The 18852-nt window shown below is 44.6% G+C and overlaps 1 protein-coding gene across 1 annotated transcript in view; it reads left to right on the forward strand.

Moving 5' to 3' along the window:
* Window positions 1-18852, forward strand: part of SSU72 (SSU72 homolog, RNA polymerase II CTD phosphatase) — a 29599-nt gene that overhangs the window by 6341 nt on the left and 4406 nt on the right. The window contains exon 2 of the mRNA XM_026681569.2: window positions 7250-7393. Coding sequence (XP_026537354.1) covers window positions 7250-7393 — 144 coding nt within the window. The remainder of the gene's footprint in view (window positions 1-7249; window positions 7394-18852) is intronic.

Genomic DNA, 18852 nt, shown 5'->3' on the forward strand with positions numbered 1-18852 from the left:
AATGTCTCACTTGGCGACATAAATTCTGGGCTCAATTGGTGTCGTAAGTGAAAGACAACCTGTAACACGTGTTTATGACCAGATGACACTCGTGTAACTCAGTGGGCTGTGCAGCCATGTTGAGCTTTAAATTGTTCAGTTTCTGGCATGAGCCTGATAAAACAGCTTAAACACTTGAAATATACAATTACTAAAGAGACTCTGGAAGCTGCTGAGGCTGGATTTCAAATGCCCAGACCCTTTGAATTTTGAAACTAAACATGCCTTACTCACCAGGTTGTATTTTCGCAGAGAAATAAAAGTATTGAGTTATTCTGGTTATTCACACATCACAGGTTTTAGGGAAGATAATGCTATTTTTTAACTGCAATCTACAGGAAAAGGATACCACATTTTCAATAAAAGCAGGTTTGAAATTTGCATGTGTGGTTTTTTTTTTCCCTAGCTAAATTTACAACGGATTCTTGCTTTACTATTGCAGGGATCAGGACTTGAGGCATGGCAGATGTCCTCAAAACTGTTTACTAGGGAGCGTAGCTAATGGTAAGGAATTTGTAGTCCAGTAGCATCTGAATCTCTGCAGATTCCTTCCTTCTGCTTTACCGACTGAACAAGCAACATTCCAAGCAATGCCCACTACATATTAATGAGTAATACGGTAATTTGGGGGAAGAATAATAACAAATGCTGACTTTTTAGTAGCTCTAGCCAAACTACTTCATCTAGCCCATGTATTGATTGCAAAATGCCTAGGTTTGGAATATAGGAAGGTGGGAATTCTGAGTTTTGCTCCAGTGCAGAATTCTTTGAGGGGTGGGTGTATAAATTTGCACGATGCAATATTGTGGTCTAGCCAGTGCTTGCTTATGATTGCTTGTGTTTATTATCCTTGAATCCTGCTTTTTTTTCCTCCAAGCTCTGCAGTGGGAATATAACTGCTCCCTTTTTTTCCTTCAAAATATCATCCATGACGTTGGCTGGATTGAGAGAGTTGATGTCACAGGGAAGCCAAAACGGAGCTTTAAGGGTACATTGTCGATTTGAAGGAAGTGACAGTGTCGTGGTTAATAGTTTGACCTGTCCAGCCAGTGTGGATTTGTCAAAGTTATCATGACTCATTAAGTTGAACCACATGACTTACTTGTCAGAAATCATGCCTTATTAAGCAATTCATGTTTAAAGAGGCCAGTGATCTAGTGGAAAGCCTCACATCTACCAGGGGGATCATGAGCCTGGATTGTGTCTGCTTCTTCAATCCCACTTTGACTTCCAGCTGTTAAATTCAAGTGATGGGTCTACAGGTTGTCCTTGACTTCTGGCCACAATTGAAGCAAGACAACAGTTAAGTGAGAATTGCCCCATTTTGCGACCTTCCTTGCCGTCGCTGGTAAGGGAACCATCACAGTTATTAAATTAGTAACATGGGCTCTTAAGTGAATCTGGCTTCCCCGCTGACTTTGTGTGCCAGAAGGTCGCAAAAGGGGAATCACGTGATCCCCAAGAACACTGCATCCGTCATAAATATGAGGCAGCTGCCGAGCGCCTGGATTTGGTCACATGATCACAGGGATGCTTCAAATAGTCGTGTGAAGAAAGGTCCTGAATCAAACTTTTTTTAGTGCCACTGTAACTTTGAACAATCATTAAATGAAAGGTTGTAAGTCGAGGACTACCTGTATTATAGATTAAATATGATTGTTTATTAATTGTGAATTGCCAGTTCTCTGCTCTATAGATGTCCCAGCAGCTTATCCTCCAAGCCATCCGCCCCAAACTGGAAGAGATTTTGAATTTTACAGGCCTGTACCAAGTTCTCCATCGTTGGCACTGATCTCTTTCATTTCTTGCCTGTTGAGAGTTTTGAATTCCTTGTTCCCATCAGTGTGATTTTGGGGGGGCTGTGTTCCCCCACCCACCCCCAGCTTTTCAACATGCCAAGAAGAAGCAGCTGTCTTTCCCTGCTGTAGACATGGAACTCAAAAACACAAAGAACTAACCTCTTCTTAGGAGGCTAGTAAGAAAATTAAAGAGGTCCCCTCAACCAAAAAGCTGAATGCTGTTTTTCAAAGATGCCCTGCCAATATGTCTCGGTGAAAAAAACAAACCCCAAAGGAGAGTTACCTGCTTGGTTCCTCTTTTACATGATGTCAGGGCTCAGCTTCATAAACCGATTCTGTCTATCTTATTCAGGGACCTTGGCGGTAAGCATCATATAACCCACACTTGATTGTAGATGCCAATTGTTCTCCACCAGCAGCAAATGTTTTGATTCGTGTTAAGATTGCGGTTAAGAATTAACCAGGGTTGGTGCGGTAGCTAAGATGCGGCAACTAGACTCCTGCCTCAAGCCAGCTTTCTCCACCATGGAGCCCTTGAGGTGTGTCAGGACTAGAGCGCTCAGAATTCAGCGTTGATTTGACATTGTCAAATGTAGGATGCTTGTGTTGCCTGATAACCTTGAAATGACTTGGTTGAGTAGACGGTCTACAGATCACCTTCTCTGAGATCTGCAAAAGCAGGTTCCCCGTTTGCCCCGTTTCATGGGTGGGTGGGTGGGGGGAACCTCCTGTTGTTTCTTCCCACAAGCGCTCTTTGCTGTGTCAGAGCTGTGAACCATGGGTTCTCCTGGTATCCACTGCAGGAGGAAGCCCTCTTCTCGCTCGTGACTGCTTCTCACTTAACGCGCCCCAGACGAAGCACAATTGGACAAGTTTAAAAGTACAGGGTATTTCGGTTGTCGAACCAGATGTCCATCTGGAGCCTGACTCACTTCCTAAAATTAGCCCTGTCATTTGCATTTGGAATGAGACAAAATGTTCTCGCTGGAATTCTCAGTTGATGGAGCAAAAGCGCATTGTGTTAGTTTGGAGTGTGTGTGTGTGTGTGTGTAAGAAAGACAAATGGTGGAGCTTCTGATGAGAGCTGGTTTCTGCTGCTGATCCTTGCTTTTGAGTAAAAAAAACCATGTCCCTCATGAAACAACCATTTTAACAAGAAATGCTTAATGTCCCCCATGCTTCAAACAGGAGTCAAAATGAATGGTTCAAACTTCTAAAAATACTATTTGGCATTCAGGCATAGAAATGGGTTTCTTTCTCGGCGGTTTTTAAGATTTTAATTTATCCCTGTGTCAGGGGGATAGCCAAAAGAAATGGGCCTCTGCTCTGAATGTTTTTTTTTTTAACATGCTGCAGTGTATAATGTGAAAAGTTTCAGGGCAGCAAATACATTTGTTTATTTATAAATTTTATATGGCCATCCATTCACTCTCAATGACTCTGGGCGGCTTACAAATTTAATAAATGCAGAAAAATAAAAATAAAAGTCTCAGTCTTGGACCTAGAGGAAAAATCCCAACAGCCCAAAGGACCGATGAACCAACTGCATACTGTTCCCCCTAAGCCTGGCTTGGCTTCACATATTGGGTGAACCCATTCAGGATTCTGAAACTAGTTTATGCTTGTGTGACCCCAAGCAAATTGTTTTTTCTTCTGTTGAACAGTTGCAATCATCAAACTGTGCCTTTGTGTAATGCACAAACCAGTGTCATTTAACACCCACACATACTGTGTTGTCCTCCAGGATTTGAAAATGCCATCTTAGGGAGAAGTACCTGGGCAGTGCCTTGAATTAAATTATTCTTGTGAATGGAGTATTAAATTAGACACTCCCTTGTATTGGCTACAGCGTAATTTTCACTAAGAGCTGTCTTTGGGGATTCACCTCTAAATGATTTGGGCATCTCTGCTTGGGACTGATTATCCCCACTTTGCAGTAAATGAAAATGGGGTCCCTTTTTTCCCTGAGCAATTTCTAGCCCCCAAAAAAAAAAAAAAAAGCAGGTAAAAATTATTTGAGGAAATAGTGCAATTGATCTGATGCCTCTTCTCAGGCCTTTTTGATAGATGTGAAAGAGACAATCAGCAGTACAGCCTTTAGGGGAAGCTAAGGAGATAGAAGATAGAAATAAGATAGAAATCAGAAACGTTGACTTACTCCTTATTCACTCCTAGGGGGACTTCTACATGTGTCACTGGGCAAATACTCTCTATTAATCAAAATGCAACTTTTGGAGCAAATATCTCTTATTTGAAGACAAGGGCCCTGTCTTGAGACTTAGGAGATGAAAGGAAAACCAGACAGGCAAAAGGTGTGTTATTTACACATCGATTGGGTGAGGTTAATTTCTGTAGTGCTGATGCTCCTTCCCTAATTTTGTGGCCTCCAGATGCCTTGCAATGCAAATTTCTAGCTGATGTGGCCAAAGGAGAAAACAAAGTCTTGGTTCTTGAAGTTTGGGTGCAATTTACATATCCTTCCATTGAATGAGTTTTTTTGTTTTTTGTTTGCAAGCTCAGCCTTCCCTCATTGGGATCTTGCTCAGGTGCCCCAGGCAGTGTCAGTGTGGCCCAGCACAAGGCATGCTGGTGGTGTCCCCTATGGTTTCTTTCCTCTTCCTTCCCTGTTTCTTTCCCTCTTTCCCTTCCAACCTAAGATAATGAAAGAAGCCTAGTGAGAATCTTATAATCTCACAATAGAGATTAATTCCATTAATCTCAGCAAACTTTGATAGGATCTAAGCTGTTGCTGTGGACAGAGTTGGTTAGTTAGGGTTGGTAAACTAACTCTGATTGTCCACAGCAGCAGCATAGTCTGGCATAGTCCTGGCATAGTCCAGGTAGACCCACTGAGATTAATTAAATTAATTTCTATTATGTGCTATTTTATTCACCTTTGTTTTGCTGCTTGTGTTGTGTAGGATGGAAGGCTGAGTATGGCTCAGTGACTTTCAAAGCAAACTTCAAAGAAGAGACTAAATCCACTTGTTTATTTTTTTATTTTTAATAAAAAATTAGCTATGGGATTTGTATTTATTTATAGTTCAGATTTTTACAGCTGTACCAGTACTTATTTTGTTGTGGAATGTAAAAATCTTAGCAAGCGGGACGCAGAGCTCTATTTATAGCAGGTGCTTGCAACCTGCGTGCTAAATTTATCCAGAGAATGGAACCATGATGACTTGGGGCTGTAAACCACAAACTAGCTAGTTCGTTTTTCCTTTCTTGTATTATATGAACGCAGATGGTTGGCTTAATTGAATAATTGAGCTATGAGTATGTGGGTCTTGTGGATGGGAAAGCAATTTTGGAGCCAAGTTGGCTTTGAACGGTTGATACCTTGGTACTTCTAAGGTGAGTATGTTACTCAGTTCAGACACCTTCAAACATCCTTCCGTTACATGGATAGTTAAAGGATTTTTATACTTGGGCTGCAAAACTCAAACAGTCACTAAGTGGCAGCAAAGAGCTACACCTAACTCTTTTCCGCCACCTAGGGTTTGTTTCAAGCAATGCAGCCCAAATAAGGCTAGAAGGCACCCAGTTAGGAAAAAGTTTATTCCTGCCTTGAGCAGAGAGTTAGAGTCGCTTGACTAAAATGTGCCATTCCGTTGCTGAAAGCCCAGCTGCTGATGGTTAATTAGGCTTAAAAATTGTCCAACTTTTTAAGTGAAGGGAGGCAAAACCCACTAAATGAATACATTTGACTAGAGGCAGCTATTAATCAACATATGAACATGGGCAGAGATTTGCTACTTGGGTGAACAGGAACATATAGGCTTTGTTTAAATTAGAGGTTGCTTTACAGAGTGAAGAGAAAAATACTTCTCTTGGACAAATCACATTTCTTTGGTCTTTTCTCAGGAGTCATAACAACCGAGGAGCTCCTGAGCGAACCAAGACTGGGGGTGGCTTTATACATTTAATTAGAGAACACAAGGACAAAGCAAAAAACCATCAAATCTTAACTGTGAGCCAAGAGACAGTCTAGTAAACTAGCTGGCTTCCCCAATGTTAAGCACGATAGATACACCACTGCGTTTACACACTCAGCCATGATTTTTTTAAACTCTCATTTGTTAAAGAAGCCATGATGTCAGGCTTAAACCCCTCGTATGGCTGCAAATCGCACCAAGCCACATTGTGGTTTCAGCTAATCAGCGTCTGTACAGTAATACAGGATTATCTGTACATTTGGAGCTCAGGTGTCTTATTTGAAGCTGGTAGCTGACATTGAGAGCAGAGGAGGGGACTTGGGAGGGGTGGAAGGGTAAATTTGAAAGCCTTTTTTTTGGGGGGGGAAGGGCAGTCTCTTTGATGCCAGGAACAGTAGGCCAAGCGCTTGTAAGAACTGCGTGCACTTCATTTATAGGCAAGAAGAGTTGAAAATTGCTTTCCTGTGTATACAACCGGCCCTGAGGCCTGGCTGTGCTTTATCCTTGCCATTGGAAATGGCCTCCTAATTTGTGTTGAAAGCTCGCCAGCGAGCGACACTCTTTGGTTAGTGTTTACGCAACCAATTGCTTTTTTGAGTCCCGCTGAGCTTCATTAATGCCATTCCAAAGAGCCGGCCTCCTTGTGGGGAGCAGTCAGTGCCTTAGGAAATGACAAAGCCGGCCATAAACAAAGGAAGAACACGCTCCTCCTTTACGCTCGCCTGCCCAATGACTTCACCGATTTGCCGGCTGATTCTCCTAACACCGATTTGCCGGCTGATGCTCCTAACAGTTCCTTTTTGATTCCGTCCCTTTTCCTGTCATTCTGAATAGAGGCAAGCAAGGGAATGAAATGAACGAAAAGCTGTTTGGAAGCTGAACAAACGAGAGAATACATCGGCCCTGGTGCTGCAGCTGAACCTTTGAGGCTACGGGTTTGCGCTGTTCTTCGACCAAACCTGGCTAATTTTTTTTACCTCTGGCCCGGTTGCTTCATCTCATCGAGCCCGACTTTCCTCCTTAAAAATACTTTTAATCATGTTTGCCACTCGGTCTTTGTAGGATGGCACTGTCTTTGCTTTCAACTGCATACAGCCTGTACGCTTGACTTGCTTTCTAAAATTGTCTTCCTTTAAAAGGCCTTTTCAACATCCCTCACTGTTTGCCGAGTTTGCAGTTGACGTCTCTTTCCTCCTCCTGAAATCGCTCTGGTTAAAAAGATTAGCCAAGGTCCTAGGAGGAACTAACCGAGATCTTGACTTTCGGTCCTTTTTATTTTATCTTGTTGCAACCTTAAGTAGTATCTGACAGTCGTTCTCAAAGTCCCCCTTAATGTAAGGTTAAAATGTGAGTAGATGCCGTTGGGATGATACAACAGCAACCCGGAAGTTGTAGAATTTGGGCCCATGAATTGTCAAATTTTGCCTCTGCATCCCAACTAACGGAGCTTCCCCCCTTCCCCTTTCTCTTTTTCAGCAAACGTGGTTTCAGCGTCCGATCGTTTGGTACCGGGACTCACGTCAAGCTGCCAGGACCTGCCCCAGACAAGCCCAACGTTTACGATTTCAAAACAACATACGATCAGATGTACAGTGACCTGCTTAGGAAAGACAAAGAACTGTATCCCTGCGGAAGGGCCTTTCAAAACCCCGCTCTCTGCTCTTTTCCGAGGTGTCTTTGTGCTCCTTTGCATAAGGAACAACTGGCTACTTGACTCTGGCTAAGTCTTGGTGTTTCCAGGCCTCAACAGCAGGTGCTTCACACTGTAGAAAGGGCTCCTAGCCACACCCCTTAACGGCCCCTTAGCGGTTGTGCGACAGGTTGGTTAGAGCAAGGGGACACCGGCATCTCTCTTGGGGTGCAATTGCCTTTCTGTGCCGGCGACACTAGGAGGAGCCCCTCGGTTTCTGGAAGTGGAGGGCGTATCAGTTGTAGTAATACATTGGGAGACACAGCCTTGGTTAAGAACATCCTTCCTTCCACAGTCCCATATGTTCCACAGTCCCATATCTTCCACAGTTAAGATTTGGGCTCATGGTTAGTGCAGCTCCCCATTCGCCTACCTCTGGCCAATTGTCCTTTCTTCTGCCCTGGGGAGTATTTCCATCAAGTCGCCAAGGGTGAGGCTGTAGCTTCCTGGTTTCCCCACCTAAAATCCTGGGCTCCCATTTCAGTTTCTCCATATAGGGCTGGGGTAGATTTTTGCCCAATCTCCAGGTGAGCTCTTCTGTCTCTTGAGCCTACTGGGACTCAAAATGTTCTTCACCCTCTCTCCTCTAATCCTCTTCTAGTGAATGACTTTGCTGTAGAGTAGAGACAGGATAACTGCCCTCCAGTTTCTTTCTCTCTCCACACACCCCCTCTCCACCTCTCGGGTCCTTCAAAAGAACCTGGAGAGAGGTGGAATTCCCATTTGATGCAGGGCACTGGGGAAGGCCCCTTCCCTGAGCCAAGAGATGAATTGAGACAGTAGTTCCCCTGAGATAAGTCTTGCTGGATTCAGGGCTGGGATTTACCTTGGAGCTTGACCTGGGGCAAAGCTTGTGCTTTGCTGCAGGCTCTCCTAGGATGCCAAATCTTTCAGTCAAGGAAGCAGGTGATCTGGAAGGAAGATCTTGGGTCCATCCTTCTGGAACAGCTGGAGTGTGGTTGCCCTTCTTCAGCTCTTGCCCCTCAGTGCGGACATCTTGCATCCTAGTATCCAGCTTGGCCTTCTTTCGAGAGTCTTTTAGGGTTGAAAGCCCAGTTGGGGGAAACCAGTAACAGGAGTTTACAAGTCCTTCTTAAGCTTTTCTCCAGAATCTGAACAGATAACACTCCCAAAAAAAAAAAAAAAAAAAAAGCATTTGGAACCATTTAGATGGGGTGCTTGGTTTGAAGAAGGGCTTCTCAGTCTCTTCTGCTCAAGCCATGCTTTCATATTCTTTGGAAACAGGCCCCCGGGGTTGAGAGTTCTGAACGTCCTAGATACTTCATCCACGGCTGTTCTGTAGCTCAGATCCTTACAATCTTTGAAATATATCATTGGCCGAGGGCAGAAGAAAGTTTCCATAGGACAAAGGCTGCCTGCCTTCTTTTTTTAAGGCAGTGGTCCCCAACCTTTGTGGCTTGGTGGGCTGGCTGGAGTGGTGGGCCGGCACACTTGCGCAGCTCCACTCGCACAAGGTGGTCTCGGCTCCTTCAGGCTTCTCCACGCCCAAAGCTTTTGCAAAGGGACGGAAGGCCTGAAGCAGCGTGGGATCGCTCCGCCCGAAGCCTTTCGTCTATTTGCAAAAGCCTTGGGCGCGAAGGAGGGAAGACTTTGGGGGTACGATCTCGTGCCCCTTCAGACTCACCGAAGCTACCCGATACTCCCAAAACAGATCTGGTGTCATGCGCCTCGGTGAGCCAGCAAAGCTGAGCAGGGCGGGCTTAGCCCACTCATCTTCTGCTCTCATTATTCCACTTACGCAAGGGAGAAGCCTTCGTGCGAGTGAGGCTGCAGGTCCACCACTTCTAAAGCCCGGTTGGAAATAGGCCATGGCCCAATAGTTGGGGCGCAGCCCACAGGTTGGGGAATCCCTGCTGTAGGCCCCGGGCCTGCAGCTCCTTCGGCATTTGGAGCCTACCACTTCATTGGGTGTTAGTCGTGAGGAATGCTCCCAACACAAAGCTTTCGTCTCCCGTCATTCATGTTCTTCAGGCCCCAGCTGGCCCTAGAGGTTGGGCTCGTAGGGCAAACCCCCCAGAAGAGAGGCATTTGGGGTGTGGGATGGCATTTGGGGTGTGAGATTTGCTGGCTGACTGGCTTCACGAGACCTCGGGAGGGAGGCACCAGGAGGCATCTGATCCTTTTGACCCCGGACCAAGCTTGTCTGGTACTTCTCACTGAATTGATAAGCCTGCCACTTCAGATCATGTACGGGATTAGAGGCTCCTGTGATGGATTCCCAGAGGGATCTTTTTGACCAAAGCCCACAAGGCCATCAGAAAGAGAAATTGCTACCCTGGCTGTTCCAATGCCTGCAAGGGACACACAAATGGAGACGGCCCCCGTGGAAATATGACTCGGATCTTTTTGAAGCCACCAGAGCCAGTGGCCTTCACTATGGCTAGATTCCACCATACTGTGATAACCAATCATAGTTATGGGTTAGTGGGGAATCTGTAATGTTTAGGTACATGAGCCTGTGGGGGGTGGGGTGCACCATATCAGATTCAGCTAGTCTCAATGCATCCACTTACAGGAATTGCAAAGAAGCGGAGAGAGATCCTTCTAGCTTTTCCAGAAACCACCTACTATTTTATTTTTAGGCCAGGTGGGAAACCAAAGCCGATTTTCTTAAGCATGCTTCCAAAGTATCTGCAAGTCCCAGCATTCTTGAAACGGCAGGCTGGGCTTGAGGGTGAAGCTTTCTTTTGCAACGTGCTTTGCTTCCTAATTAATTAAAAGAAAATTAAACCTAAAAAGAAATATGAGGGGGGAAAAACCATATGGGACACTGAAAATTGACCATGTTGAGTGAACGCAGCCATCCTGGTTAAGTGGATATAAATCCACCTAAGGGGGATTGAAGTAAGCCATAGCTAAAAGTGACCAATTGCAGACAGTCGCACACACATTTTGGAGGAAGTGCTAAACCTTGTCTCCTCCTGTCTTTATAAGCTATAAATTTCTCTGGACAGCCAGCTGTTTCAAGCAAACTCTGGATGACCAGGCCTTTCAGGCGTCCTGTAACCTTGTGTTTCCTACTGGCATCAAACTTCTTATAATAGGGTGGACATGTACATATCATGCCTCTCTTTGATGTGTTGGTCTCTCCCATCAAATAAGCCACAAGATAATCTAGGAAGATCGGAAATCCTTCATGTCCATGTTTTCCACATTAAATGTGCTTTGGGCAAGATGCCTTCTGTCATACAAACTTTTACCAGTGGCCTGATGTAAGACCCCCCTTGTTGCCTCCAAACTGCAGGCTTAACCTCTCAGTGAGAACTAGCACACAAAAGCATTAGAGGACAAAGGTGGGCCCCATACATCCTGGATATAATGGGGCTATTCCCCCAGGGAAGGGGGCAGCCTTAATAGGATGAGATCCACCATTTCCTCCCTCTCCCCTTTAAAATAGCACGCTAGATCGTTCTGAGGATCTACCGACAGCTGGCACTCTTGTGAAATGATTTGTTTGTATTGAGCACTCAAACACCATTAAAAAAATAATGTCTTTGGGGCCCCCCCTCCCGTCCATTCTCTTGGGGTTGCTTTTTATTTTGGTCTGGGTAGTTCCGCTCTAGAGGAGGCTGTCCGAGCTCCAAGCAGAGGCAGCAATATGGACAAGTCCTAAGGTGTTGCAGAAAACACCTGGAGGGCAGCCACTGCGAAGTCCTGCACTGACGGTCAAATGCTGTGGGAGAGACCCCTTTTTAAGCTGGGGGGGGTAGGGTTTGGGGAGGGGTGGGGAGCTTGGCTGAATCTGAACAGCCACAAAAATCTAAAGGAATGGAGACTGCATCTTGGGCCAACCTGCTTTTAAGATGGAGGACTTTGCCACCAACGGAAGCTGTTGGGTGGTCTTTGGGCCTGCTTCCTTTCTCTGCTTGCCTTCAGACCGACAGTGGCTCGTCCTTCAGACCCTGAAGGCTGAAGCAGCAGACTCTTAATCCATGGAGAGGAAGTGGTACCCCCTCCCCCATGTGTAAAAAAGTGTTGCCCCCTGCTTTGATTCAAGGGGAACCTTCCGGGCCATGGTGGATAATTTATGGTGAGGGTTTGGCTTCTTTCCCTGCTTCCCCTTCCAGTCTGCATGGTCAACCAAGAAATCACCCAGGCTACCCAGACAGGAAGCACCATGGCCAGGACCACCTGAGACAGTAAGGTAAAAAAAGCTGCCTAGAATGGCAAAACGTGTATCTTCCCCCACCCATCAACCCCTGGAAACCACGGACACCAAGCAACCCTTCCATTTCCCTTCTCTAGGAAGGTCCTCTGGGTTGATAAAAGTCATGGATTTTAGAGAAGACTGCTCTGATCATTGGTAGTCCTCAGGAATTAATTTCTCCTTAGAGGACCTTGGGAGGCAAGGTTAGGACAGAGTCCTTTTTAAGTTTGCTGGAGAAGTTGACGCTTCGGTGACTCACCCATAAAGTGAGTTGATTGGGGAGTCTTTAATTCCCCAAAAAGCTCCAAACATGTCACTTTATTTAAAAGAAAAGAGTAATCTGGTAAAATCCAAGAATGAAGTATTGAGAGAGGCAAATATTTTTTAGGGAAGAAATCAAGAGCACCAGGATGAGCCCAAGGGAGGGAAGGGTCAAATGTGTCATCAGTCTTGAGTCCCTGCGCGCCTACAAAAGATCTAAGTCCAGCCCACCTCTTAACTCCCACTAATTTCATTTGAATGTTAGTAGTTCAGATTCTTGTAGCACTGCCTAAATCTGATTTCCCTGTCGTTTGACAAAACTATTCTTTTGATAACCTTTCACACTGTTTCTATGGTGGGATAGCAATCAACAGGGAGGAAAGTTGCAAGGAAGATTATGAGGTAGAGTGAGCCGTTGAGGATTGGAGCCCAGATTTGATCTCTCCTGATCAGTGATTGCAACATAAATTTTAAAAAACGGACCTCTACCCCCTTCTCATATCACACAAGTTTTAAATGTGTACATAACAAGAGCAACACAAATGGCTTTTTTTGAGATCTCAAATGAGATGGAGGCCGCTCCATTAAGACATTTGCAGATTGTTATTTTCCCATTTGGGATCACCAGTCCAGGATCAAAATTGGCATTGCAAAAATAACCATTGGGTTCAGGACTCCCTCTTTGAAGCTGTCCCACATAAATGAGTGAGAACCACTCATTTATGAGTTTAAATTCAGATTTAAGAGATTCCCTGATATTTTCACCTAGATCTGCAACTTCAGCAATTCTGATTTTAGCCTGTCAGAAGATTGGAATCTATTCACATGCCTCAAGAGAAAGGAAAATCTTTCTCTGAGATTGTATTTGCCATTTCTCAGTCTTTCTCAAATTACCCAACCACAAAAGTGATAGAATTGACGCTCTTGGTGTTTACATTCACAGGGATGTAAAACACCAGCTGATTTTAAAAACCACCAGGAAAAAAGGAGACACTTCTTTGAATTTGCCAATTCAACCCAGAAATATATCCTGCATCACTGGGCTGAAAAGAGGCCTGCAGAGGTGGTATAGTTTGCAAAAAGAAAGTTGCTAAGCAGAGCAGCCAGAATATATATCCAAAAATTAAAATAGCTTTAATAATCAAAGGTAGCTTTTAAAATAATTTAAGTCGGGAGACGTAGTTTTTTGCAGGGAGTTCACAGATCCCTTTAATTGGGCACAGGCATGGCATGGCTCTCTCATCGGCTGGGGTTCAAAATCTGAAAGCCACGTGTCGCCTCTTCCTGCTTGGTGGGGAGTTGACTTTGCCACTGATCTCATCCAGTGTTGGAGGAGACTGTTGTACTTTTCCTACATAGTTATGGGAAGGGTATTTTCATGGCTGGTTTTCCAGAACAGTTCATCCTTTTATTAATCACCCCACAGCCATAATTACACAAGCAGGAGACCTCACTTAATCCCTGGATTTGTGCAGTAGGCTTAGAAGGAACTGCATCTCCTCTTCCCTTCCAATCTTCCCAAGCTTAGCATGGACAGCATTGGGTTGAGTTTCTAGAATGGTGGATTTTGGTGCCCTTCAGCTTCCGGCCTAGGTCACAGTCTGGCCACCATGTTCCTGGCCTAGGTCAGTCTAAATTCTGGCCTGGGAGAAGACCAAGCTCTTTCCTTGTTCTGTGGACCCCCAGGACAATGCATGGTGAAGATGTCAGACCTGGTCCCAGCCTGATTCAGCTTGATGGAAGAACAATCTTTGCGCTGCTGTGAGTTCAGTTGCCATTATCAATGGACAAACTGATGCCATGTGTTTTTGAGACTAGAGATAACCCTGAGCCAGAGGAAATGCCCCTTTTAGCATGAGGTACTCGATACTTGGAAGATAGAACAGAACAGAGTTGGAAGGGACCTCAGAGGTCTTCTAGTCCACCCCCTGCTCAGGCAGGAAGCCCTATATCATCTCAGGCAGACGGTTCTCCAATCTCTGCTTAAAAACCTCCAGCGTTGGAGCATTCAGAACTTCTGGAGATCTTGGAATAATCGTTCCACCTTGACTGTTAAGTTTCTTCCATCCGTTGCAGGGACATAACCCTTTGGTTTTCTCCCACCAGCCTTCTGCCCTGCAGACATGTTAGTTATAGATGGAAATTGAAGTCTAGATCATGTGAAGCCTAGCTCACACTCTTTTCCCCAAAGGAAGTACATTCCAGTAGTTGGGTTTAGTCCACACCCTCAATTCCAGACCAACCATGATACTTTAGTGTAGCTTGTGCGAATCCAGTTCTTATATTTTATAGGAAGTCCTGGAGTTATGGCCACAGTTGGGACTTAACTGCTAAGCGATGCGGTTGTTAAGGGACCGCACCCAACTTTTACCTTTTCTGCAGCAGCCGTTAAGCAAATCCAATTTCTCCTGGTGACTTTGCTTGTCCAAAATTAGTTGGGAAGGTGGCAAGGTGCGCGCAAACACCTGATCCCAGGATGCTGCAACTGTCACAAATCATTTGCCAAGCACTCGAATCATGATAACGTGGCCAATAATATACATTGCGACTATTGTTTTGAGGATCAATCATAAATTGCTTTTTAAAGCAGTCATAACCTCAAGCAGTCGCTAAATAAATAATGGTCGTTAAATCGAGGACTGTCTGTAAGTTAGTGGATAGTGCAAAAGAAGTAGCTGAGCCAGCCTTGGGCAAAGACAACCACGAAGAGCAAGTAAGGCTAAAACCATTCTTGTTTAAAAGAGATTAAAAGTTAGATTTAAAAAGCCTGGGAAAATAAACAAGACTTTTAATTGTTGCTACCTTGATAACAAAGAAGCCTTTTCGGTGCCACAAAATCCCCTCTAGATGTTCCACTGCCATTTGCCTTTGGTCCTTGCCTTCAAGAAGCTGCAATCCAGAAGAGAGGAATCCTACTGGATTCTGCAGGGTTGCAGTTTGCTGATTGCTTTGGCCTTAAGACTCGAGGGCCTTTGCAGGAACCAGTTTAAACCTTGATTTTCTTGTATTTTTATTTCCTCCTTATTAACCAGAGAGAGAGGAGCCTCCCATGCGGTGGCTTACCATTAGAAACAGAGAAGCAAGATTCAGTCAGAGAAAAGAATTGGGATTATTTCAAGTACACATTTTAGGTATAATTACAGCCAGGCACAGTATTTAAAAAATGAGCAACTTTTTTCTAGATGTAGAGGAAAGACACAACTGAGGTTTAGCCCTTGAGACAAATTCCCTGGCTTTTACCCAAAACTCAGTAGTAGAGAAGGAATTGGTGACGCCCTTCTCCAAGGGAACCAAAGAGGCATGCTCAATTTTTTTTTTAAAGTAATATATCCAGAACAAAAGCTTGGGCCATATTTGTAAGGCTTTGTTTTTGCCTATTTAAGAGCGCACCTTTCCAAAGAATAAAATAATAATTGAGAAAGTTGTGAGAAGCCAACTACTTTTTTTTCCCTTCCGTCTCCCTGACTTAAATGGCTTTTCCCATTATGGATTCTGGGCAGGCAAAACTCAGCCATGTCATGTTGATCTAGCTTTTCATCCTGCCATCCTTCCTTATCCTGGTTTCCGATGCCATCAGCACAGTAGTGGGATTCTACCGCTACTTTCCCTACTGGTTCAGCGATCGTGCGCGCAGCTTTCTAAACACCGGCTGAGGCTCTGCCATGCCGATCAGCTGAGAGAATAAAGAACAGAAAAGCGCATGGGCCGGTAGGAGGGCCAATCCTACACTTTCCTCTTCTTCCTCCTCAGCTGATCATCAGAGCTTTTTTTAACTACAACTTTTGCTACAGGCCGAACCAGTAGCATTTCACCACTGCATCAGCACCTCTGCAACTCAAAAACACTAACGTGTCCCCTCTCGTTTCTCCTGACAGACCTTTTCTTTCTGATCTCTTGGACTTCAAATCCCATCAGGCTCAGCCAACGCCAAACTCACCTCCGGAGGGCACCGGGTTGGGGAACAGCAGTTCTGGTTTATAGATTGTCTCAAATTCACACGAAAGGGTTGGGGGAAAGGGGTCTTGTTTTTTGGGGGCAGGAGGGAAAACGATTCATCCTCTCACGGTCTTTCCGAAGCCTGAGAAATCCACGGGTTTTTTCCTTGAGAAAAAAAAAAATCCCATCGCTTTAGTTTTCCTGAGTGGAGAAACTTGGATGGCTATTGCCTCTGCTGGCAAAGAGGATTTGAAATGTAGGAGGACCTGTGCGAGAGTGGAAAAACCAAACAACCCCCAAAAAAAAAAAAAAAACACAGAAAAAGCAATGATTGGATAGGCAGCTTGGTTTTTCCATCTGGCAAGTTGAGAAAGGGCCAACCACAATGAGTGCCAGTCCATAAGGAGTTGATGAGGACAAGCAAAATAAGACCGTAGAAAGGAGGCTAATATTAAAGCAGATTTCCACAGGCTCGGTTCCAATTTTGGCAAGCGACCTTCATGGAGTCCTTGCTGAAATGTTGATAATTTTTTTCTGAATGTTTTGTCTCATTCCTCCTCACAGCTTGACCTTGTTCCTCTGGGTGCTACAATTCTCCTCCCTCTCCATTGTTTGAGATATTCCTTCCAATCTATGGAGGTGATTCTCATAACCATCCCCTCCTTCCTGAGATTTGGTAACCTGCCACGCTATGTAGTTCCTCGATCATCCAGGTCATGATTATCTCAAAAATGTGTGGTTTTTTCCCCCAAAAGGCAGCCGGGCTTCCTTTGTTTTTCCTTGAAGACTGTTTTGCTTCTCATCCAAGAAGCTTCAATGGTTCTGAACTCTGGTGAAGCTTCTTGGATGAGAAGCGAAACATCTTCAAGGAAAAACAAAGGAAGCCCGGCTGCCTTTTGGGAAAAGCACCTTTGAGGTTGTCCTCAGGATATTTTGGGACTGCTGCTCCCTGGGTGTTTTGCCATTAATAAGGCTGGCTGGAGCTGATGGAACTTGAGGTCCAAGGCATCTGGTGGCTCGTCTCTTCAGTAGTTAGCACTGTTAAAAACCAAAAAAGGGCCAAAGTGTGACTCAGAAGGATTTCCATACTTTAGGTTAGGTGTTAGGTTTGCTCTAATCTTTTAACTGCTGAAATATCCATGCAGCATTCCTTTGGATTTTCCCTCAAGATCCTGATCCTTGCTTTTGTGGGGGGAAACAATTGCAGTTCTCCTTCTCTATTAGCTTTGATATTGTCTGACCTTGGAAGGTGCTTCTCCTTTCTAACTTGACACCTCCCTCTCGCTGTGCCCTGTGAAAGCACCGGAGTAACAGCTTTCATGTTCTCCTATCTTACATTGTGTCATCAATGTCGGTTTCTCTTTTCGGGTTTATTTTATCTATTGAGATTCTCCCACGCAAGTCAATTGGCTCGTATTTCCTGCATGGGCCTTTGGCATCTCGTAGGAAGAACAGACCTCCTTCAGCTTTCTTTCTTTCTTTCTTTCTTTCTTTCTTTCTTTCTTTCTTTCTTTCTTTCTTTCTTTCTTTCTTTCTTTCTTTCTTTCTTTCTTTCTTTCTTTCTTTCTTTCTTTCTTTCTTTCTTTCTTTCTTTCTTTCTTTCTTTCTTTCTTTCTTTCTTTTTTGCCATACAGGGGTGACACTCGTGTCTCCTTGCCCACTCTTCCTCTTTGTGGCATCTCCCTTGTTCGCTGTGGAACAAGTGCAGTCACCATTTTAGGCAGGTTGATTTGATCAGCTTGATCCCGTTTACTGCATTTCTGGTTGGGAAATGAATGTTTAATAGTTTGAGAAGTGACCCAATTTTCATCTTCTCCATTCCTGGAACTGAAGAGAAATGACTTGGAAGGGTTGGTGCTGCCAGGTGGTTTTGATCTGCGGTTGAGAGCACAAGATCAACCAAGGTAAGCTTGGAGCCCACCTCAAAAGGCAGGACAGATCCAAAGCATTGCTCCTCTTTGGGGAAGGAAGAAGGACAGCAGAAGAAATGTAGATGGGAGGTCCAAAGTAGAAGAGTGGATCTTGTGGAAGAAGGGGGTTCAGGTTTCTCCACCATCTCCTGACTGCCTGGCTTGTAAAGTTCTCCTTTGAGCCTCAACAATGAAGGCAGAAGTTCTCGGTTGCTTTGGTTCCCTCCAGAGATGGACACGTGCCATTTGAAAGTACAAGCAAGATAGATGGTAGCTTTGGATTTCAATGTTTGCTGTAGATGCAAAGAACGTGACAGCCACTTTTTAGACATGTGCAGAACCCTAGTTGGATCCACAACGCCAGATGCTGGTTAGTTTTATATTTGGCTTGTATATGTTACGTAAACCCAACGAATGTGAGGCTAAACCAAGCTTTGTGGCTTAATGTGTCATGTGAAATTAGCCATTTGGGGTTCATTCAGCAAATCGGGCCTTCAAGCAACTCTCTCTTGATGCCATCCTTTGAACCTGGCCTCTGGGACACTTCAGGAATGTATAAAACATTCATAAGAGTTAGTTGTCAGAGCAGCAATGTCTGCAGTTCCTTAGGGAATACGGAAGTCAGATTAATTTTCTAAAAATTCCCTCTATAACTACTGGGAATTTGTGCTTTTGGCACAACGAGAGCCTGGGGATGCCCTTCTTGTCTACTCAGACACGTCTCACATAGCAGCGAATGACGCACAGTTTCTCAGGAGGCCTTAGTCCAGCAATATATGGGGTTGGACGGTTGTGGGAATCCGATCTGACATAGGACTTAATACTATGTCAGAACTGTCCCAATTCTTGTCTGAAGACCTATCCTGTTTCTCAGAAACCTAGAGGATCTAGCATTTCTGGTTTTGGAGAAAACAGAAATTGTTATCTAACCATGTTGACTAGCAACTATTGGTAGTCTTTCATCCTCTGTGCTGGAAAGCTGTCTGAGATGGCCGCCATCGCACATCTTCTACAAGACCTTTCACACAGAAACATGCCCTGCAAGCTAGTTATGTGACCTGTCCGCTGCTTCCATGACCAACCTTCAAGTATTTTGAGAGAAACAATTCCCTGC

Source organism: Notechis scutatus, chromosome 16, assembly GCF_049901735.1.
Source record: "Notechis scutatus isolate UNSWTSFEM ecotype Mainland chromosome 16, rNotScu1.2, whole genome shotgun sequence".
Taxonomy (NCBI): Eukaryota; Metazoa; Chordata; class Lepidosauria; order Squamata; family Elapidae; genus Notechis; species Notechis scutatus.